The sequence below is a fragment of the Lissotriton vulgaris genome, chromosome 1_1 (assembly GCF_964263255.1).
Source record: "Lissotriton vulgaris chromosome 1_1, aLisVul1.2, whole genome shotgun sequence".
In the NCBI taxonomy this organism is placed as follows: Eukaryota; Metazoa; Chordata; class Amphibia; order Caudata; family Salamandridae; genus Lissotriton; species Lissotriton vulgaris.
Window position 1 is genome coordinate 1,943,927,181 of NC_141685.1, and position 24,085 is coordinate 1,943,951,265.

A 24,085-nucleotide genomic window follows, 5' to 3' on the forward strand; every position below is an offset into this window, starting at 1 on the left:
CTGGTTTAACCAGTTAGATCTATTCTAGTGCATCTGCAGGACCATTAGTGTAGCATGAATTATTAAGTGCCTACAGTTTCTGCTAAAAGACCTGTTTTAATTAGGGCTGCATCTTTGTTGTGTCATAAGTGTTAGAAATTATGTAGGCGTAGGAAGCATCATGAATCTTCTTCAAGTCCCCCTTTTTTGACACGTTGTAATGGCTGGATTTTCTGTCTAGATGGGATCAGCCCCCAGGGGCCCCTGTGACCCAGCCAAAACGTACTCACCTTCCCTTCTTAGATCGTATTCACAATAAGTAGCTATACAGATAAATATACAGATTGCACCTAAGAATGGGGAATAACAATATACATATATGGATTTTCTACAATATCTTATTCACATCGGTTGGCCTCGCGGTCACTCTGACCCAGACCGTTCTACCCCAGGGCAGATCTGACACACAATCCGGCGTGTCTACACACGGGCCTGCAGAACCCAATGCTCCCTTTTCCAAATCGTTCGCGATCCTGCGAAACCTACACGACAGTGTCCCTCCTGTCGCTCTCATTTGTCTTATGCCACAATCTGGTGGATTTACACGGCGGTGTCCCTCCCGTCGCTCTCATTAACGCCGCATATCAACGACGACCACATTCCTATGAAACATTATTGGGATGATATCTCAACAGTCTACTTAGGATAAAACTAAAATAATAACTTTGGATATGGATTCAGATTGTATAATGTACTCCGTGCTCATAACATCAAAGGTCCACTCACTCCCTCTTTATTTGGTTACTATTTGTCTGATCGGGATTTCTCATCCGTTCGTCTAAACAATGCTCAACTAGGAGTGCCATTTACCAAGATCGAACACAAGCACCAGGTACACGATAATTCTATATGAATTAGGGTATTTATTGACAATAAACATAAATCACATTACTATGCAGCATTACATTTGCAAAGGGAATAAAAGATAAAAGTTAGAGTGCACATACTATAAGAATCGGTCGGACTTCACCTGGTTAATGGGAAATCGGGACTCGGCAGTCATCTAGGCTCCTGTCTTGTCTCTGGGTCCTGGCTCGCCTTGCAGTCACCCTCAGCCGTCACAAGTACACGTCTGCACTGCTAGGCTCAAACTCGTCTGCTCTCCCTCAGGACCTCGGAACCTTGCTGTTAATTAGCTACCGTTTCTCTCTCTCTCTGTATTAGTGCGCTCCGCGCCACTTCTCGTTCAGTCTATTTTCAGAGAGTTTCGGTCTTAAATCTTTCCCCGACTTCAAAGATGGCGACTTGTCCACCATGAAAATGAATAATGGTAGAGATGCTAACGGCTAGATGCCGCCTACGGACTGACTGACTGAAAGACTAACACCTTCGCTAATATCAAAGCCCGTTCCTTCATGGAAATTCACGGCCAGTAACCTGCCGCCCACCAAATTCTTGTACCTCCCCGTACCAAGGACACTTTCCCAGCCGGCCGGCCTGAAGTTGTGTCTTCGGAGTGGAGAAAAATACATTCCTTCGATAAGGGTCAGCCTGAACCGGTTCTCTCCAAGCGAACAACAGCTTGAAACTAAAACATCACTCTTAACCTAGAAAGCCTTCTCGAGCTACCAGGCAGAAAGCAAAATGGAGTCTGTCTCGTTTAAGGCCTACGGAGCCCATAATATGCATAGCTCCATGAGAAACAGATCGGCATGTTAGCAAATGAGTAAATCATGACTAATACTTATATATCTAACCCCTCACTTAAATTCATAAGCCTTACTCTAAGGGAAATGGCACGAAAATGCCCTTATATCTGTAAGACAGGGTCCCTGTCTATCGGCCTAATCCCTATGCTATGAGGGTGATAGGCTGGAGTCACTCTCCATCATTCTCCTTCTCCAGAGAGCTGGCAAAAAGACAGCCATAACATTACACCCCTTGACTCCAGTCTATTTACCAATAACTAAATGGAACTAACGTCAGTAGACGAATAATATGAAACAAAACTAACTGATCTACGACTCTTCGTAAGTCTAAAAAATTGTAGCAGGGAAGGGATACACTGAATAAAGCAGCAAATCGCTATAAGGATGCAGACAATAATAATAACCCCTCCCAAAATTTGTCGCAAAAAATGCATGTCAGGGAGCCAATTAAAAAGCCAGTCAAAGAAACCCTGATCTATGTGTTCTCTAATTTCTGCAGTCAAGTCGTGGAGTTTATTAATATGGGATTGGATATCTTTAGAATGGTCAGATAAATTAAAACAGCACAGACCTTCAAATTCGGAGCATTCATGCCCGTGTTTTAGCAACAAATAATCAATAGCAGCACGATTCTGCAAAATAGCTCTACGTTCACCTTGGGAATCTAATAATAAATCTGACAAAACAGTAGAAGTTTGGTTGATCGATTTGACCATCCAGCAGGCCATCTTGCCGATTGTTTTGGCATTATAAACGGCCAATGCAGGAACACCAATAATAGAAAAAGCTAAACCAAGATATTCTGATCTGGAATAAAGATGAACAGAGGAATCACAATCTTCATGCAATGACATGGAATCTCGAACAATACGGGAATGGGAAGGAGGATGTGAAGAAAACATTAGCAAACTTAATCTAGTGATGGCACATGGGCCACCAGAAATATTTGCAGGAATATAGGGCCAAGATGAATTCCCGCAAGAAAAGAGCCATCCAGCTGGTAACGACATTGAACGATAATGGCTAGTGGCAACAACCAAACTTTTACAAGTCATATTGTTTTTCACTGAAAGGCATGAATTAGGAAGTCTCTTCAAGCACAGCAAACGTTGATGAAATGAAAAAGTAGTATCGGCTTGGAGTTTCAACCGCAGACATTCAGAGATGGCCTTAGGATTACAGGTCATCATGAAACAAAGGTTACCAGGGGTAATATTAAAAGTAGTAATTCTGGAATTAATAAGGACATCCTGGTCTGGAAGAAGAGTACATGAAGGACAAAATTCATGGGCCAAGAAGTCGCCCAGAATAACATTAGGTCGGGCATTGGATACATTAAATATATGGTGTAGAGTTTCAGTAGATACAGGAACAGCAACCAAACAGGTCGATAGAATGTCAGTGACAGATTTCATGGGGGTAAGGCAAAAATGCGGAGAGTTCGTCACTCGTTTAGCGAGTGTGATCCAAAAATTAGATGATGACCGCCACGCAGATCGCGCAGCTCTTGTTATCCCATCACTCGGCGTCGGTAGATCCTCTCCTCTCCCGGCGTAGCAGGCCAAAAGGAGTCCAACGCCGACACATCCTGCAGCAGCAGTCCAGAGAATGATCTGAAAGAATACAAACACAGGCCTTAATCATTCTCGTAAGTAACATTTATCAGCTGGGACAGCTTCCCAGCCATCTTGCCCTGGCTTCATCACCAAAACGGTGTTGTCATGACCGGTCGCAATAATATCAGCCTGTTCAGGGGGATTTTTAGGCGATTGCACCCATATTTTAGCTCCAGGAAGATCAGATGAACCGAAGCCTTTTTGTCCTCGCACAGTTAGCAACGTTGGGGCAGAGCCTTTTTTGATCTCACCACTGAAGACAGGCATAATCAGTAGCTGAGCAACACGGTCAGACTTTTTGATAAACAAATCCGTCTCACTGCTATTAAGCAAGAGAACCTTAATCTCTCCCTGATAATCACTGTCGATCACTCCTCCGAGTATTTGAACACCTTTTAGGGCCAGGCCAGATCTAGGGGCAATTAATCCAAAACTACCGGCAGGTATAGAGACACCAATGCCAGTTTCAACAATGATTCGATCTTTTCCTGGGAAGTGTGCATCATTTAAAGCATGCAGGTCAAGGCCTGCGGAACCTGGGGTTGCTCTACATGGAGCCATAGCACCGGGGGTAATTTCCCAATATGTGACAGTATTTCCAACAGAATAAGGTTTCGCATCAACATGTGGAGGAAACAAACGCATCAAAGGAGATTCAGCATGTAACAAGGGACGATTATTTAAAATAAGTAAAGCTTGAAGTAAGACATCTCTCCACTGGCTGTAACGATCATCAGTCAACTTGCGCAACTGTTCTTTCAACAAGCCATTCATTCTCTCAATCAGTCCTGAAGCCTGTGGATAATATGGAATATGAAACACCCAATCAATATTGTTCTCCATACAGAATTCCTGCACCAATCTTCCACGAAAGTGGGATGCATTGTCTGATTGAATTTGGAATGGGACACCATAATATAAAATAATTAGTTCCAGGGTTTTAATTGTATTCACTTGGGTAGCATTCTTGCAAGGGAAAGCGACCAAAAGGCCACTATAAGTATCAACCACTGTACAAATGTATTGACAATTTCTGCTCATGGGAAGCGGACCAATATAATCAATCTGCCAAATTTGGGCGGGCAATTTACCTCGATGTAAGTGGCCTCGAACAATTTGAGGCACCTCTTTCTTTCTAGAATGCTGACAAATGGGACAATGTAGAATGGCGTCTTTAATTAAAGAAAAGGGAATATGAATTCCTCTATCAGCAGCCCACCTGTTAGTGGCTTTCTCTCCAAAATGTCCTGCTTTCTGATGGGCCCATTTCGCCAATCCCGCCAAATCAGAATCTTGCATGTCAACCACTGCCTCAGAAATTTTAGACTGTTCATCTGCAATGTTATGGAAAAATTTGTCAAGGGAGTCGATTGGAGTATGAGCATCCACGTGAAAGATTGTTACAGTACTCTGCGGAAGCAGTTCCCAAATTTCTTGCCACAATTCTTTACCCCACAACTCTTTGGAGTGCAATTCCCAATTGTGCGAGTGCCATGTAGGCAACCACACCGCCAGTCCATTTGCAGTGGACCAAGAATCAGTGAAAATATGACATGTACCTGGTAACTCCTGTTTCAAAACTTGGTAAACCGCATAGAGTTCAGCATATTGACTACTCTTACCGTCTCCAGTTGTACTCAATAATTTCTGAGTAATCGGGTTATAGGAGACAGCTTTCCAATGTCTCTTGTCACCAATGAACTTCGCAGAACCATCCGTAAACCACACATGTTTTCTATCCTCCGCGGACAGATCATCAAATGATTTACCCCACTTCACGGGAGACTCCTGCACTACGGGAACCGAACACTCACTTTCAGCCTCATTGGAGGGCGCCTGCGCCACTCGCTCATGTAAAACCGCCACACCTTTCGGACCCACACGTGCCCTGTCCTGAATGTACCATTTCCATTTAATCACACTAGCCTCCTGAGCATGTCCAATTCGATGGGACTTCGGTGAACTCAAAACCCACTGCATGATGGGAATCTCAGGCCTCAAAATCACAGCATGGCCTAAAGTCAATTGCTCGGTATCCACCAGAGCCCAATAACAAGCAAGCAACTGTTTTTCAAAAGGTGAGTAACGCTCACCAGCCTCTGGTAACTTTTTGGTCCAAAAACCTAATGGCACTTTTTGTCTGCCTTGCTTTTGCCACAAACTCCAATTGGCATACAGACCTTCCACGGACACATTCAAATCCACATTACCTTCACTCACGGGCCACAAATCCAAAGCATACTGAATAGCTTCTTTAGCCAAATCAAAAGCAGTCTGTTGAGGTTCACCCCACTCAAACGCATTCTTTTTACGAGTGACTCGATACAGTGGAGCCAAGATTTGACTCAAATGTGGAATATGTTGACGCCAAAATCCAAACAACCCAATGAAGGATTGCGCCTCTTTCCTATTTCTGGGAACAGCAAAATCAAGTATTTTACGTTTAACTTGTGGGATCACCTCTCTGTGACCCTCATGCCAGTTAATTCCTAAAAATTTTACAGCTTGGGATGGAGTTTGTAATTTGTCAGGATTGATTTCCCAACCTTTTGCTCGCAAACAGTCAATAATCTGATCTAAATGAGACTGTACCTGGTCTTGCGTTTCACCTTGAATCAAAATGTCGTCAATATAATGACAAATCTGAACTTGTGGAATCGTAGGCACTTCAGATAAATGTTCCGCCACCAGCCGGTGACAGATCGTAGGGCTATGTACATAGCCTTGAGGAAGACTCCGGAACGTCATTTGACGTCCATTCCATGTAAAACTGAATTGTTCTTGGCATTCGGGGGCAATTGGAATCGAAAAGAATGCATTAGCAATATCGATAGAAGCATACCATGTACCAGGATGCTTTTGAATTCTCTCAATCAGTGTAACAATGTCAGGCACTGCCACAGTCAATTTAGGAGTATGTTTATTCAATTCTCGATAATCAACAGTCATGCGCCAAGAGTTGTCACTTTTGCGCACGGGCCAAACAGGATTATTCCAAGCGGATGTGACCGGAGTAATGACTCCTGCGTCAACCAAATCCTGAATCGTAGCTGTAATTTCCTCATGACCACCTGGGATGCGATATTGTTTCTGAGAAATCACTTTCGTTGCTAAAGGGATCTTAATAGGTGGCATGCGTAAACGGCCAACCCGTACGGGTCTGGTCGAAATGTACTGCCTAGTACCAAACTGATAGTAACCATCATCCAAATGCAAAGTCATACCTTTCAAGATGTCAATTCCAATAATGTATTCCAAAAGTGGCACAACCAACACAGAGTATTCTCTACGAGGAATCCTACCAATTTTAATTTCAAGTGCAGTTTGAACTGCGGGTGTTTCCTTACCACCCAACCCGGTAATTGTGAAAGACTGTCCATGAAATTTTCTTGACTTGCCATGAATTAAAGTGGCCTCCGCCCCAGTATCAACTAACGCTCGGGCCCTTTGGATATTACGATGTTTCCAAAAAATCTCAATATCTACATATGGTCTGTAATCTCTGTGGGCCCACCTGCGTACCGGAGCTTGACCTATTTCCTAGTCATTTTTCCTGCGTTCCGTCAACCAAGACAGATCAGGGTAAATGTTTTCAGTTTTCTTCGGTATCAGAATTTCTTGTTCATATCCGTCTCCAGTACGAAACGGATTAGTGTCAGGTTTAAAAAGTTGTGAGTTACGGTCAGAGAGTCTGTTACGATCCTCCCTCCTTCGTACATCAGGGGAAAAACTCCTTGCATCTCTACGTCTGTTAGAACCACGATCATCTCTTCCCCTTTCACGATCATCCTCTCTCCCCCTCCCATCACTACGACGGGGGGAATCACCACGTTCTTGGCGCCGATCATCACGGCGATCAAAATTCACACGTCGTCTCTCATCACCACTGTCATCCGAACCACGATCATAATCATTCTTTCGCACACGACGGGCACCTTCCTTCCGATCCAAACCACGCTTACGAAACATATCCCATAGGATATTATTAGGTTCACCATCGATCTCTTCCCTTTTGACACCATCAGCAATGAGAGCAAGAAACATGTCACGTCTAGAGAACTTATAGTCCCCACCAGTACGACCCTCAGGTCGGGATTGTCTTTCAGGTTTAAACCATTCACCCAGCTCACCAAGCTGACGAACAGACTCAAGCACAGCAGACAAAGGATTGCCAGTTTGGTTAATCAATAATGTCATCATGACCTGCTTGTAAGCAACAGGAGAAGTACGTATAATGCGGTTACGCACGGAAGATGTTAACAAACCATCCAATAACCTGTCAGCAGTACTAAGGAAGATACACGTTTTCATGACTTCTTCCTTTAAACGTTGCGACGCATCGCGCAGAGTGTACCACGGCTTTTCATCAGAGGGCCAATCAGACTCTGTTGGATATTTATGATTACAGCCATCAGACGCAAGCTGGAGCAAAGAAGTTTGGACATTACCATTAAAATTCCGAAAATGGTCCTGAATAGTAGAATCAGAACTCAAAGAGCAAAATCGTAAGCAATCAACAGCATCGAGCATAATACCGGAAGCGCCAAGCTCATAAAGACGCACCATCCAGGTAAGCAAGGCCTCACCAGGCCGTTGTTTAAATCGTTGTAGGATGTCACTAATCTCCTGCTGAGTAAAATCTTCAATACAGTCAAGAGGGATACCACCCGGATTACCAGGGGCTTGTTGTAATTTCCGTCGAAAGATCGGGTGAGCAGAAACTGCGGGAAGAGCTTCCGAGGAAGCCCGCATCTTAGATTTAACAGAACAATCAGGGCAAGCCACGTCATCCGCACGGGAAGAACGAGCACGGTCACAATCGGGAGTCAAATCAATGCATGAAGCAGATTTACAATCACGTCCGGAGCGAGAAGCCTCGCGCTTGTCACCCTCCTCTGCCGAGGAGTCAGAAGTATGAGAATCCCAGATATTACCGTCCCACTCATCGGGGTTCCAATCCATTCCAGCTTTTGCTACAATCATACGCACTTTGCGTGAAGACACACGTCCACGACGATGTTTATACTTATATCGTGCAATACGGACCGCAGCTCTTTCGGCAATGGTCTGATATGTTTCAAGTTTATCGGCAAGCAGTTTATTTTGACAACGCAAAAGAGTATGCGCATTTTGCAACTCAACACACTGTCCTTCCGTATCTTTAAATTGTTTCTGTAGTTGAACAAACTTCTCATGCAATATTCTGTATGCATTAAGAATAATCCACCCTCTGCGTCCTAAAATAGGAAGTTCATCGCCCTTCACTATTGGCGCTTTCTGTAAGCATGAGATCACATCGGCAGGCTCCGCCTGCTCCAAGCATGAAGACCAATTTTCACTCAAACCAGTAGAATCAGCCCACTCACGGGCTAAGGCCTCGTAAGGCGTAGACTCCCAGCCGGGAATCTGAATCGGTAATTTAAAAACCGACGATGATTTTTTCGGAAACATAATCACACACAAAAAATTATATACACAATTATAAACAAAATTTTATACGTACAAGCCGAGCGCAAACCAACTAGATCAAAACAACACAATGCACACAGGCTTCGTAAACAGTTCGTGACGCCAGATGTAATGGCTGGATTTTCTGTCTAGATGGGATCAGCCCCTAGGGGCCCCTGTGACCCAGCCAAAACGTACTCACCTTCCCTTCTTAGATCGTATTCACAATAAGTAGCTATACAGATAAATATACAGATTGCACCTAAGAATGGGGAATAACAATATACATATATGGATTTTCTACAATATCTTATTCACATCGGTTGGCCTCGCGGTCACTCTGACCCAGACCGTTCTACCCCAGGGCAGATCTGACACACAATCCGGCGTGTCTACACACGGGCCTGCAGAACCCAATGCTCCCTTTTCCAAATCGTTCGCTATCCTGCGAAACCTACACGACAGTGTCCCTCCTGTCGCTCTCATTTGTCTTATGCCACAATCTGGTGGATTTACACGGCGGTGTCCCTCCCGTCGCTCTCATTAACGCCGCATATCAACGACGACCACATTCCTATGAAACATTATTGGGATGATATCTCAACAGTCTACTTAGGATAAAACTAAAATAATAACTTTGGATATGGATTCAGATTGTATAATGTACTCCGTGCTCATAACATCAAAGGTCCACTCACTCCCTCTTTATTTGGTTACTATTTGTCTGATCGGGATTTCTCATCCGTTCGTCTAAACAATGCTCAACTAGGAGTGCCATTTACCAAGATCGAACACAAGCACCAGGTACACGATAATTCTATATGAATTAGGGTATTTATTGACAATAAACATAAATCACATTACTATGCAGCATTACATTTGCAAAGGGAATAAAAGATAAAAGTTAGAGTGCACATACTATAAGAATCGGTCGGACTTCACCTGGTTAATGGGAAATCGGGACTCGGCAGTCATCTAGGCTCCTGTCTTGTCTCTGGGTCCTGGCTCGCCTTGCAGTCACCCTCAGCCGTCACAAGTACACGTCTGCACTGCTAGGCTCAAACTCGTCTGCTCTCCCTCAGGACCTCGGAACCTTGCTGTTAATTAGCTACCGTTTCTCTCTCTCTCTGTATTAGTGCGCTCCGCGCCACTTCTCGTTCAGTCTATTTTCAGAGAGTTTCGGTCTTAAATCTTTCCCCGACTTCAAAGATGGCGACTTGTCCACCATGAAAATGAATAATGGTAGAGATGCTAACGGCTAGATGCCGCCTACGGACTGACTGACTGAAAGACTAACACCTTCGCTAATATCAAAGCCCGTTCCTTCATGGAAATTCACGGCCAGTAACCTGCCGCCCACCAAATTCTTGTACCTCCCCGTACCAAGGACACTTTCCCAGCCGGCCGGCCTGAAGTTGTGTCTTCGGAGTGGAGAAAAATACATTCCTTCGATAAGGGTCAGCCTGAACCGGTTCTCTCCAAGCGAACAACAGCTTGAAACTAAAACATCACTCTTAACCTAGAAAGCCTTCTCGAGCTACCAGGCAGAAAGCAAAATGGAGTCTGTCTCGTTTAAGGCCTACGGAGCCCATAATATGCATAGCTCCATGAGAAACAGATCGGCATGTTAGCAAATGAGTAAATCATGACTAATACTTATATATCTAACCCCTCACTTAAATTCATAAGCCTTACTCTAAGGGAAATGGCACGAAAATGCCCTTATATCTGTAAGACAGGGTCCCTGTCTATCGGCCTAATCCCTATGCTATGAGGGTGATAGGCTGGAGTCACTCTCCATCATTCTCCTTCTCCAGAGAGCTGGCAAAAAGACAGCCATAACACACGTACAGCACCTGTTTTTTAAGAACAGATTTAATGACCTGATGTGTAGCAGACATTGCAGTTACTGTCTCCAGGTAGACAATTAGATAATTTGCCTCAGTTGTTGAGTATGTTTCCTAAGGATTATTTAGTATCCTTATAATCTCCTGTAGAGCATTAATTAGAGTTCCCGGGTTGGCTGTGGCAACAGATATACTTAATAACCAATGGTTTGCATTCTAGCTCTTGCCTGCTCGGGCCAAACTCACTTCACAGCAGTGATTGCCGTGCGTAGTTCGGTAAGTTAAAAATTCTTCTGTATGCTTTGAAATGTGCCGATCCTTTGTGGCTTGCTTCTGGCATTGGATATGGCTGCACAGTGTAGAAATTGAACAAGACAGGAGCTGAAACACAACCTTGTTTCAGGCCGCGGGTTGTTAGTATTTTGGGTGTGGCCATGTTCCCGTTCCCTGGCTTAACACAAACCCATGTGTCTGAATAGAGGGCGATAATACCTTTGAAGAAGTGCCAGGGATACCCCATTTTGCAAGCTTAGACCATAGTTTATTTTGATTCACACCATCAAATGAAGCAGAGTAATCGATAAGCAGGCAAAATCGGGAGTGCGAGAGGCCTGAGAGGTGTGATGAACAAGGTAAGATAGGGCAACTGTGTTATCTATAGGAGATGGTTTTTGCCTGAAGTCGGTTTGAAATAAATAAATGATGTTATCACCTGAGACCCGTGCCTCTATTCCATACATAACGTGTTTAGTGTAAGCTTTTGCCTCCACGTCTAACAGTGCCATAAGTTGGTAGTTTGATGGATCAGTGTTTGAGACTTTTTTATAGATGGGATGTAGTATTGATCCTCTCCAGGAATTTGGAATTTGAGCTATTAATAAACATTGATAGTAGAGCGGAGTAACAAGGGTAACCCAGAAATCTATGTCTGTCTTGAATATGGATCCTGGTAGGCTGTTATGCCTTTGCTCTCCTTCCTCTCTGATAGTTTTCAAAATCTTGCCGACTGAGTTTTTGCTGAATGGAGTGGATACACCAATAAGACATTTTTGTGTAGGTTATGCAATGTGTTGCACATACCTCCATCAGTCAGATTCTACCAAGAAGAGCAGCTTTCCCCAAATGGAACATTGTCGACAGTTCTTGTAAAGTCTGTATTGACTAATTGGGGCGACTTTATCTAGATGCCTATTTCATTTTGTTCATTGTATAGATCCAAAACATACATAATCCATTTTTCCATAGGCACTACATTCATCCTTGTGTGGCCATTATTGTGTTATTTGTTAATGTACTTTCAAAATGTACCCGTATTTTATGGACTTAGCAAAGTATGTAGGTGTATCCTTTCAGCTTCAAGGTGTATGGGCTTAGTTGACCACAGTAGCCTGCTATACATGTTTCTTAAGGCTCTTAGGGCCTGATTTGGATCTTGGCAGACAGGGTACTCCTTCAAAACGGTGAGTGTTTTCCCATCCACCAAAATATAAATCCCATTATATCCTATAGGAATTATATTTTGGCGAACAGGATATCCGTCACCTTTGTGATGGTGTAACACGTTTGGCAAGATTTAACTCATCTGCCCGGAGGGTCAGTGAGCTTCAGGCCTTTTATTCCAAGCCTACTTATCTTAATATCTATCAGACAAACTAGTGCTTCGTACGAGAGCTCCCTTTCTTCGGAAAGTGGTCACTCCATTTCATATAGGCCAAACCATCACTCTTCCTACTTTTTACGCTCCGCCTAACTCCTCTAAGGAAGAGGAGTGACTTCACAGTCTGGACCCAAAGAGAGGTTTCCATTCTACCTTGACTACATGAAACGGTTCCGGGTGGACGATCAACTCTTCATGGGGTATGTTGAAGCGTAGAAAGGACAGGCTATGCCAGAGCTGAAGCTGTAACAACTGAGTTAGCTAGTGGAGTTCCAGTCCTGGAAATCTGCCAGTTAGCAACGTGGGCAACATTGCACAAGTTCACCAAACATTACTGTCTGGACAGTCAGGTCTGTAGACATGCGCATGTGAAATTTATCTGGAGACCCACCTCCGGGGTGGTTTTTCATTCTACCTGACCACATTAAACGGTTCCGGGTGGAAAATCAACTGTTCATGGAGTATGTTGAAGTGTGGAAAGGACAGGCCAATCCAGAGCTGAAGCTGTAACAACTTCATTAGCTAGTGGGTTCCAGTCCTGGATATCTGCCAGTCAGAAATGTGGGAAACATTGCACAATATCACCAAGGATTACTGTCTGGACAATCTGGTCTGTAGACATGCACGTGTGAAATTTGTCTGGAGACCCACCTCTGGGGTGGTATTGTTTGGGTATCTGTTCTAAGGTAAGTAATCTGTGGCTAGAAGTTTCTTACAGACGAACAAGTTACTTACCATTGGTAACACCCTCTCTGGTAGAGATTCTATCTAGCCGCAGATTCTTTACCGACCCACCCATCCTCCCCGCTATACAAACGTATTTCTAACGACAGGGCATTTCCCTATCAGGTCCCTAGTGTTCCACACCAGTGGTCAGCGTACTTCATAGCTCAGTACTTCTGGTGTTGAAAATCGCAAACATTGACTGATGTCAACGTGCCTGGGTGGTGCCTGTATAGGCACAGCGAATATCACTTCGGGCATGGACGACACTACGCAGAGCTGAACGACGCCACCTACCGGCACGCAGTAGTGCTGCTCACAAATAGTTGTAGATACAGTCTGATGCCTGGGGATAATTTTAAGGAAAGGAATCTGCGTCTAAATAGACTCTCTACCAGATAAGGCATTACTGAAGGTAAGTAACTTGGGCATCAGGGAGTATCCATTTAAAATATGTACATCCCACCCACTTCAGCTTCACATTGAACCTTTGAAATGATAAAGTTTGCATTTTGTATGAAAACAACCTCTCCAATACCAATACTGTTTTTCGTGTCAAATCCTTTACAGCTGAGAGTTGTTCTGTCTCCTTGTATTGAGGCGCTAATACTCCTCGACCGACTGTGCTATCTGAGAGAGCAGGTATGTTTACATACTAATTTTTGAAGGGTAACAGGGTGATTATTCATACAAAATGTATTGTTGTTGTTTTGCTTCATTTTTCAAGGCATGAATTGTAAACCATTTCTTAAAAGTTATGTATCATAGATAAGCATCTGAGATTTGTGTATATTGCGATTTGTTATCAAAAAATGTGCCAGGCATAATCATGGAAATCTATGCAAGCAGTACATTTCCACGAGTAATCCTCATTCAATAAATTATTTTTGCAGGTGTCACTTTGCACATATGTAGTACGTTTAATTGCAGTGTCAATTTGCACATAAAAAAATTATTTTGCCCAGCAAGAAAATAGTTTTACTGATGACAAAAGCCTTTGTCCTCTATCTCTATCCGCTATTCTGATGCAAAGTCACCCTTTTTGGCCTGTTCACCTCCATTTGTTGATGCTGAATGGAACTGGTGGCAGCTGACTCTGACTGTGTGCTGAGCTCTGTTAGGAAGACCCAGGGCCAGTGCTATGTTACACGCAAACACATATATTGAGGTACACTTCTGATAGGCATGACCTCCCTATAAGTACCTATTGGATAATAGGGTCAGGGGATAAAACCTACCTATAAGTCCCTAGTATATATTAGGGCATGGTATTTTAGAGGCCAGCAGACTTTGTTCCACTGGTATGGGTGCACTGCTGATAGCATGTGGTCATTTTAAAAGCAGCTCTGTGTTGCAGCACTGCTTTTAAAAATAAAATTCACTTCAGACTTGACTTTGATGGATGGTATGGGCACTTTAAAACTGGTAATCTACCTTATTATTACTTTGTGGGTTCTCCCAATGTCTCCCCTAGTTGTTCCAGGGGTGGGGTGTCCTGTAACTATAAGCAGGATGCCTTAAAAGAGGTTTTATAAACCCTAGTGAGTGGAAGCTGCCCCTTCTATTTTTTCCCAGTGTAGGAAATTTGCTACAAATTTGACATTTGTTGCTTTGGGCGCTGTGAAATAATAAAACAAAATAATTTTTTGCATATTAGGAGCCTTCCAGGTCTCTCCTCGGTGTTTCAGGGGTGGGGGTTCTGTAATTATGGGCATGGGCTTTAGAAAAGAGGTTTTATAAACCCTGGTGAGGAAGAAATTGCACATTTCATTTTTTTCCCCTTGAATAGAGTTGGTCTCATAGGCAAATATGACAATATGTTATGGACGCCTAACTATTACTAGGAAAATGTAAAAAAATATAATTTAAAAACAGAATGATATTGATAAATCCTGAATCTTGGCTTTGTCGAATTTATCATAACATGTACAGAAAATAAGTTATAAGACGTTCTTTTCTGTAAGCCAAACTCTGCCCTCTAGCACTCCTCCCTGATTAGTCAGCCTGAGGGGGTTAGCAGAGGCTACACTGATAGAGAGAGCTCTGTGGGGTCACAGTAATGCCAGAGCAGGGGGTTAGACCATAAAGCCTCAGCTTCAAAGGAAGAATAGGTCAAAGCAAGCCCTTCAACCAGGGCAACCACTCTCCATGCCAGATGGGAGGCTTAAGGAAGGAATTTACAGATGTGAGTGGGGGAAGTGTATGGAAATATGCCATCCTTTGAGATTGGTTTAGTTAGATCTTGCTGCTCTGCTGATGTTTCAGCCATGATGGATTTTGAGAGAATAGTGCTTTCAGGGACAAGACTGTGCCACACTTTGGAGGAAGTTGTCATGCTTTGGGGTGTTGACCTGAACCTCATTGGACAGGGGTGCTCCCCTGCTTGTCGCCAGAGAACACTGGATAAATATGTGAGAGGTGCAGAGTCTCTCAGTACTGCTGTCTGAAACTACGAGAAGGAGGATTGTCCAGCTGGAATTCTGATCTGCACCCAAGGGCCTGCCTGGTGAAGACAGCCTGCTTCACTACCTGGGACTACAGCTCTGAGAACTTTGCCTTGCTCCAAAAAGGAGTAAGGAGTGGACGCCCTGCAGCTACAGGTTACCAGAGCTTACCTGACCCTTCGCCAGCCAGAGTCCCCCTCCTGGAGTGCAGCCAGTGGAGTTTTAAAGGGCTGACCAAGTGCATTGTGGGAAGTGAAGGCCTGACAAGGACCATCTAGGAGATTCCACACCCTTGGATTTGTGTGTTTGGGCGATTGGAACCTAACAGGAGAAGGTCTGAAAGGATCTCTAGAGATTTGGGAAAGTGTTAGAAACTTTTTGGAAAAATGCTCCAGGAAGTGACCAACCCAACCGTCACCTTCAACCGAGACCCAACACGGATTCCAGGTTCGTCCCATGGAAGAGCTCTGGAGGTCTAACTTCCAGAATTTGACCAGTAGCTCCCTGAAAGTCAAACCGCTGAACCCTCACCGAATCTGGACTGGTGAAGAGCAGCGAGGACCATTGGCAGAAATAGCTCCAGAAACGTTTCGTAGTCCTAAGGTAACATTTTGACCTAGGCCTACCACATGGGGTATCCGAGCAGGGCTCCATCGCAGTCAGCCTAAAATGTTGACTTTGTCTTGGTCAAGTGCGACCAGATGTCCAGAATTGGCGGTATTGGTTTCTAAGCATGAGAAAGTGTTTATTCTTTACAGATTCATATCTCTGGTTCCCTACATTGGATTTTCATGGTTTTGATGTCATTTCAAAGATAATAATATTTTCTATTGTTATAAATTGTTGTGGTATTTTAATTGTGTGTTGTGTCTTATTTATTTACTATATGGGTGTTTTTAAATGCTTTACTTGCCTGTCTCCTAAGTTAAGCCTTATTGCTTGGTATCAACTACCAAGGGTTAAGCATGGAACTAATTTATAGAGACGCATAATGTGACGCAGTACTGTGTTGGTGACCTTGTTGCTGGTGTTAAGTGCCTACCTACCTCTCCCTATAACCAACTTCCAACACATTCCCACCATCAAAATACAAGCACAGCGACATTCTTATGGAGTAGATTTTTAGTGCTGCCTGAGTGGGAATGCACACAAAAATACCCACTAATTCCTATGTTCAATACTTTTTACATGACGCCCTGCGTAGCACTCGCTTTTTCATTCCCCTAACCCTAAATACCTTTGCCTCAAATATTCTGTAGTTCAAAACTACATTAGAAGCATGAATCCTTTCAAATGCAGACTGAACCTGAAGAATTATGCCCTGAGATCTTTATATATTTTAGCTGAACCTTCATAACCAAATAAATTGGGAATCGCTTCCAAGAAAATTTGCTCTGTCAAATGGAATCCGCTTTACTAAAGAGAGCTTTAGCTCTAATGCTATCGCAATTCATGTTCAACAAAAGAGAGTTTATCCAAATGCATACGCAAATTGAATCAATGGCTTGTGCTGGGTTCTTATTGAAGTTTGTTAGAATATAGGTGAAGAGAGTTTTAGCCTTCATTGCTTAATACAAGTACAAGAAGTATTCTAAGGACAATGTTTTTTTTAATTAATTTAAATTTGAAATTGGAATCTAAAAATTAAGTTGATGTCATCAGATTTATTTTTGGGAGCAGTGCAAGTGCATCAATATAATATGCACAGTGTGTTGCATCAACTGAATTTAGAAAAGCTCCAACTTTCCCATTAAAATGTTGATTTTTCCAGTATTTTGGATGCAAATTAGATAAAATATCCTTTGTGTATTTATGCTTGCTTCTGCATTTTTGTGTATTATTTTGCAGTTTGAATCATCAAAATACTTTATCCAGGGTCACTGCATTGCAGTAAGGACTCAGTATGGGTCTGTGGATTCGAAAAATAATTCAGTGGGGGTTCCTGGGATCAAGAAAAGATTACCTTGGGGTCCACTGAGGTAAAAAGGTAAAGAACTCCTGCTCTAGGCTACTCTTCAGAGCACGGGGTCTGTTCCTGTTCCAGCAGCTCTGACCCAGACAACTGACCGTGCAGCTCCACAGGCTCTGCCACTTAAGGCGAAGCTGCAACTTCTAGTATGTTATTTCCCATTCATCTAGGCCCTTGTTTGATACTGCTTTCGAAGTCAATAATGCCTTAGGTCACAGACTCCAATGCCGTCCAAAGAATCAAGAGGCTAGAGTAATGTATGTGTGTTGAAGGAGACAGTCTCGGCAAGCTTTAACTGAGAACCATATTATGAGCACCTCCCCAAGACTAAAAGGTTTGCCCACTTTGGGGAGATTTTCAGTTCCAAGTCACAATGCCTTGCATATGGACCAAGGTTACATGGAAGATGATGACTCCGAAAATAATCATCTCCTGCTGCCTAACAATACAATACTAGTGCGTCATTTACTTGTACTTATTAAATGCCAGTATCCTACATGCTTCACCAAAATGAGACATTTCCTACACCTCTGTTCTTACTTGAGAGGAGATCTTATCTTTTACAACAATAATTCACAGAGACCATGAAATTGACTTTGTCTTCTTTGCAAGTGAAGTCTAGCATTCTGGCGAAAGAAATGCACTTTCTCTGTTTAATAAAGTTCTTATACACCTGATAATGGCTGTATTAGAGAAACTCTCTAGCATTCCACAGGCAGTTCGGCAGCCATCACAGGCCTTCTTTGGGTGGCCCACCCTTTAGTTCGTTCTCCTACCCGTCACAAGAGAGTCAGATGTCTGAGACTTCATTGTCAAAACGGAACCAAAATGGCATCCTTCAGGCTCCTCCATAGACGGAATCTAAAACATTTGATGTCATTGGTCACAACGTTTATGCATTCAACAGGTTGGCTCTCTGTACGGCTTATGTCCTCTGCATTTCCTTAAGTAAACGTGTGATACTCACAATTATGAGCCTACTAGACCGAAGAAAAGCCCAATTCTGACCTGGTCAGGATGGGTTAGATGCATCAAAACAGATTATGAAAAGTGGCTTTGACTCCACAGACATGCTTCCTTGGTCTGTGAGTACAGCTGTCCTGCTGAATGAGCATGCTTGGATGCGTTACACTAGGTTTTTGGGAGATGTTCAGGGTACACTCGTGGACGTCATATGGCAAAGAGCAACTAATCAGACGCGAGGCAGAATTCTCCTTTTCGAGAATGGCAAGGCTATGGATTATGCCTTAGGCCTGACTTTCTCTACACTGCCATTTCATCAATTTTATCTAACGTTTTATGGTTATTCTAGGACTGTGTAGCCACAAAAATGGCAGCCGTCTCAGTCCATCCAAATGCCAAAGCAAAGGTATCTCTTCTTTCAGGCAGGGGTAGGTCTAGGTTACATCACCAGCAGCAGCAGATCTAGTCTCCACCATCCTTTGTCTTGTCTGTGTCTCCAAATCACTCTGACGTACTCCACAGCATCATATTCCAGTGATGGGTTGGTAGCCTCCTATTTTGTCAGCAAGTAGGAGGTGGTCACAACATAGCACTGAGAGATAACGCTGATATGCCAGCACTATGTACTTCTCTTATTATTTTCCCCACCAGACCCCCACCCACCTTCCTATAGGGCTTGTTCTCTGGCTCATGCCTTGTTCATGAAGGGAGAAGTATTTGCTGTGTTAGAAAAGGTGGCAACATAAGTGGGTCCTCTGGAAGAGAAGGGTGCAGGATTTTACTCCCTGTACTTCTTGGTCCCGAGGAAGGACACAGACCAGAGGCTTATCCTGGTTATTCACCATTTGAATGTATTCGTTTAGCCGGAGAAGTTAGACATGGTGTACATGAGACCAGTTCTTTTTGCTTTGAACTCAGGAGTCTGGTTACCATCCCTGGGCCTCCAGGACTTGTATCTTCCATCTTCAAATTCGTTCTACCCAAAGGTGGTAGTTGAGCCTCATGGTGGGATTCCAACACATTAGTTTGCTGTTCTTTCAGCTGAACCGAAGATAACATCATGCATCTTTGCAAAGATGCTGGCAGTCATATCATGTTCACTGCAGCAGTGAGGAGTCCATGAATTTGAGTACTTGAATGACTGACTGTGTTTAAGGCGAAATTCCCAGCGCTGGCCCAGTACCATCTCCAGCAGGCAATGACTCTGCTCCAGGACCTTAAACTTACAATTAGCATCCAGCAGTCTCACCTGATATTTAGGCAATACTTTTGGTATGTTTCATTCAAGCTCCTACCTTAGTCCTGCAAGTGCTGTGCTTGCTAGGCTTATACTCCTTTTGATGTCTTTTACTAAGTGGTGGATGAAAGCCCATAGTGTCTGAGGAGGCAGTGGCTGCAACATCAAGGACGGTCTCATATTTTCCAATTAGTGCATTAGGAAATTCACTGGTGAATGGACCCTTGCAATCACCTGAGAGAAAAAGGTTGCCAGGGTCACAATTGCCACCTCACTGGTCTGGGGTGCTTATTTGGGCGACAAGACTGCATGGTACCTTCATAAAGGTGCTTAAGGTAATGGTGGTCGATATTGCCCTGAGGATTTATTTTACCTTCCATCTCAGGAGGCAATGTACAAGCCAACACCTGTGTGAAATTAGTATAACTGGATAATCCTGGCTTCCCTGATTGACAAATAAATTGTCTGACGCTAGGCAGATACTTTATTTCACCAAGCCTCTTTTTTACTCATTGATGTGTGAGAGCTCAGAGCATCTTCAAATACGTTGAGTTCAGTAATGGATCTGCGCTGTACAAAATTCTCAGTGTTTGAGTTACCTGCCTTTAATGCTGCTTTTCTATAGGAATAATGTAGGACACATAGAGCATGTACATAATGACTTCTGACATGCCTTTTAGTTCACTAATGGAAGCTTCAGTGGCGCCTTCTCCGCAATGGAGGAGAAGCGTCGTCTCACTGTCTCAGAGCCAGCAGCTGTAAAATAAAACAATATCTTCCTTTCGTTTTATTTTTTAGCTGGTGACTCTGAGCGAGCATGTGCAGGGAGGGGCGGAGCCAGGGCGTGGGAGGGGGAGGAAGACTGGTTTGTACACTTCCTAGGCACTTCAGCAGAGAAGCACAAGGTGGCCAGCAGCACCAGTTAAGTGTTTTATTTTAATTTTATCATGAACCACCCCCCGCTTTCCGAAAATCCCCCCCCCACCCCTCGACCCCAACCCCCCCCCCCCCACCACGCACCCCCGTGTGCTTCCCTTTGGCCCTCTTTTTTTCTGGTTTCGCATTGTTCAAATCATCCACTAGATGTTTATGCTTTGCTTACCCTACACCCTCCTTGCTGCCAATCCTCTTCGAGCCAACCTTGCCCGACCTCCACCCCGCCAGCATCAATGTGGACCATGATCACATCACAGATCAAACTTTACGGCCCCTGGGAAAATGTTTGCGAGTACCCATGGGTTGGACGATCCCTCAGGCAGTGCCGCCCGATGCTGGTGTTGTGCAGTATTAGCACTGTGTTCAAGGCAGACTGGGCCCCCTTCGACCTCTAAGCCCTGGTGCATTGTGCCAGCTGCACCAATGGTAGCTACGCCCCTGCCTGGCAACCCTGGGGAGTCCTTTCTCTAGGAAAAGGTTTCTTGACAAGCCTGAAGCCCAGAAGGAATATTCTAAAAATGACGAATCTGCAGGAGGATTATGTATACACCAGAATCAGAAAGTTTTGAAAATGTGTCCTGTCGGACTGTAACTTCTTTTATGTTCAGTAAATATTTATTGCCATTTAAATAACCAAAGTACAGCACAAAGATGCATAGGCATTGCATCATACAGGATGTATAGAATAGTTAAAAAATAATTAATTGTATTCGAGTACATAAAATATATTATGCGTATTAGTACATCATCTTATTAAAAATAGCATAACACAGAAAACATGTAAGACCGGCATAAATAGGGGCCCAAAAAAGAATCAAAAATGTTCTGCTGATATCAAAAGGCATGGTATTGGGAGACAATAAAATGGCACAGAGGAATATATAAAGAAAAAAAAACCTGTGAAGCAGTAAGGACTAAGGTTATGATTATGATTCCTTATAATAGAGCTATTTGAAATAGAAGCGTAGCAGGGTGTAGCACCCAACCTGGTCATGAAAACAATAAATGTAATGAAAAGTAGAAGGGGGGAGCGCCCAGCTAACTCACATACGTAGGGTTTAGATAAAGGCAAGTGTATAATCTATAATGTTTTTATTATCCTTTTAATGAAGCAAATTTGTCTAATGTGAGCCAGACATTAGGGGCTATCTGGGGGAAGGACCGTCTCTTTGAATGTGAATTATGAGCAGTTCTTATAAATGAGACCCACGTCCACCAAGTATGATGCGAAATGTGAATGAATGATTTCGATTCCGATCAAATAACCATCACAGCAAGCTGGAGGACTGTAACTTCTAAGCTGTACTGTGAAATTGACGTAAGTTTTATAGACTACAGTCTTTTCATTTTTCGAACCATTGGACTGCACAACTTCTTGTGTTAAAGTTAATGATATAAAATCACGAAGATTTATTGGTAACTAACATGCACGATGGTCCAGAACAGTTGACAACGTACAAATGCTGCACGATTTGTTAACCCCATATGAAACCCCCTCCTGGGCTGGATTATGTTTCCGAACCATCATGCGCCCGTTCCTTCAAGAGGATCCAAGTAATCACTCCCATGGAGCCATTGCAACTGGGCCGACATGTGTATTAATGTTCTTAGCCCTGAACTCAATTACTGAACAAGAACAACCCGATTCACATGTCCACGGAATGAGATCAGATTTCCATTTGCCCAATGTTTTTTTGCACTCTTAATCATTTTAATCTCAGTTAATTTTCTCTCAGTTGCCATTCGTTTTGTCCCCAACATTCCATTATATTACAGGTCAGAGTGCAATCTACATGTGGTGTTGTGAGTTATATAAAAAAAAGACAGCCCAACAACAGGCCTTTTCCTATTTAGACAAAATCCCATCGGATTTTTATCTTTGGCCCTGAAATGCACATTTCCTTAAAACATTTAAAATTCAGTCATAGATCGATTTAGCGTTCGGGTCGAAATGAATCACGTTATTTTTACAAATTAGTTTGTCCTGCTTGTGTTCATTTACGTTTCTTGTTTATAATTTCCAGGGGAACGTTGCCTGGTCAGGGCTGGTGAAGCTGTTCGACCCAGTGACATCTCCTAGATGCTATGCTGTTATTGCTGTGAAGAAACTCTAGCGCATTTCGAGGACAAATACACGAATGAGCGACACAGCTGCAAATTGTTTTTTCATGTTTGAATCGTCTTTTAAATTGTTTTCCATTTTAATGTATAAAGTTACATACCTTTTCAGGTAACAAGTCTGTACTGTTTTAAGATGACAAACGAAAATAAAAGAATGGGTTGACTAACTGCAAAACCTGGGGAAATAAATGTAGGGCAAACTATTTACAGTGTTTTTGAGTTTTCTTTATTGTGAACGGAATATAAAACAATATTTACTTCCCATGCAGATCTTTGATATTCAAGGACTCAAATGTAGTGCCAGGGTTGCCTGCACCAAAAGATTTACAATGTACTAATTGCACAGCAATATGTGCAGGATTTAATTTGCCTGGAGTATGTGAAGGAGTTGCCGAAATAACCCACACAAAATAATAATGGTTCTGTCGGACAAAAATACACACTGCTTTAGTATTTCAATGTTTCCTTTTGCAGGTCTCGTTCCTAACCAGGATATCAAGACAGGTGTACTAATACATTCACAAACGAACACACTGACCACAAAGAAAAATGAAAGCAAATTTTTACTCAAATACTTTCACATGTGAAGACAAATTACTTCAATCACTGTCCCAAAACGAATATTTAAAACATATATGGCACAAAACCTTTGTGCTAAAGCATAATACACACTAAAAACAACAAGTAAAATGTGTTACTTCATATACGTTTTGGAATCAACAACTATATATATACAATAATCCTGTAGGTATATCAATTCAATCTTGGATCCTACAGGGTTTTGAATAGTTTGTTCACGCCAAAAGCGGGGATTGCGTCGACGTTTCGACCCTGGGGGGCGATGCAGTGTTTTCACGCATCAGGGGCGGGTCTTCATCAGGACTGTGGGACAGCCTCTTGCAGACCTAGCTCTGCATGGAGTCCTGGTCTCTTTCTGAATCCTATTGTCGGTCCGTCTTAGTCAGGCCGGCTAGATGTTGAATTAACCTCTGTAATGATTTAGTCTATACAGATGGTTGAAAGGTTGCTCCTTTGCATTTCTAATTCTCCTGGATCGCGTCCTTCACCTTCCGTTTGTGTCAATATCAGATTTGACACAAACCATTATTATTTTCTCTATTACCCACCCAGGTTCTGAGGGTTACAGGGTTACCCCATTACATGTAATGAAATAACCCACACAGCAGGTCTGAACTCCTCGAATATTCCAGATGCCTTTATGCATCTATACTGCTGCTTCTCCAGCAGCCAAACACAACACCTGTCTCACTTTACAACTACCCAAGAACTTTTTCACCAAAGACTACTCTTGGCGAAGGCAACATTTTAAATTGACTTAAGGTTTATGAATCATTTCTTGTAGTTATTGTGTTGTAAAGAAGTATAGTTACCTTCCCAGTGGCTAAGAAGAAAACCTCACTCCCTCTCTTTGATGG

At 43.0% G+C, this 24,085-nt stretch overlaps 1 protein-coding gene across 1 annotated transcript in view; it reads left to right on the forward strand.

The window, feature by feature from the left end:
- Positions 1-22,852, forward strand: part of METTL25 (methyltransferase like 25) — a 619,072-nt gene extending 596,220 nt beyond the window's left edge. Inside the window, exons 11-12 of the mRNA XM_086919632.1 lie at positions 13,550-13,621; positions 22,553-22,852. Coding sequence (XP_086775758.1) covers positions 13,550-13,621; positions 22,553-22,642 — 162 coding nt within the window. The 3' untranslated portion in view covers positions 22,643-22,852. The remainder of the gene's footprint in view (positions 1-13,549; positions 13,622-22,552) is intronic.
- Positions 22,853-24,085: the final 1,233 nt, after the last annotated feature.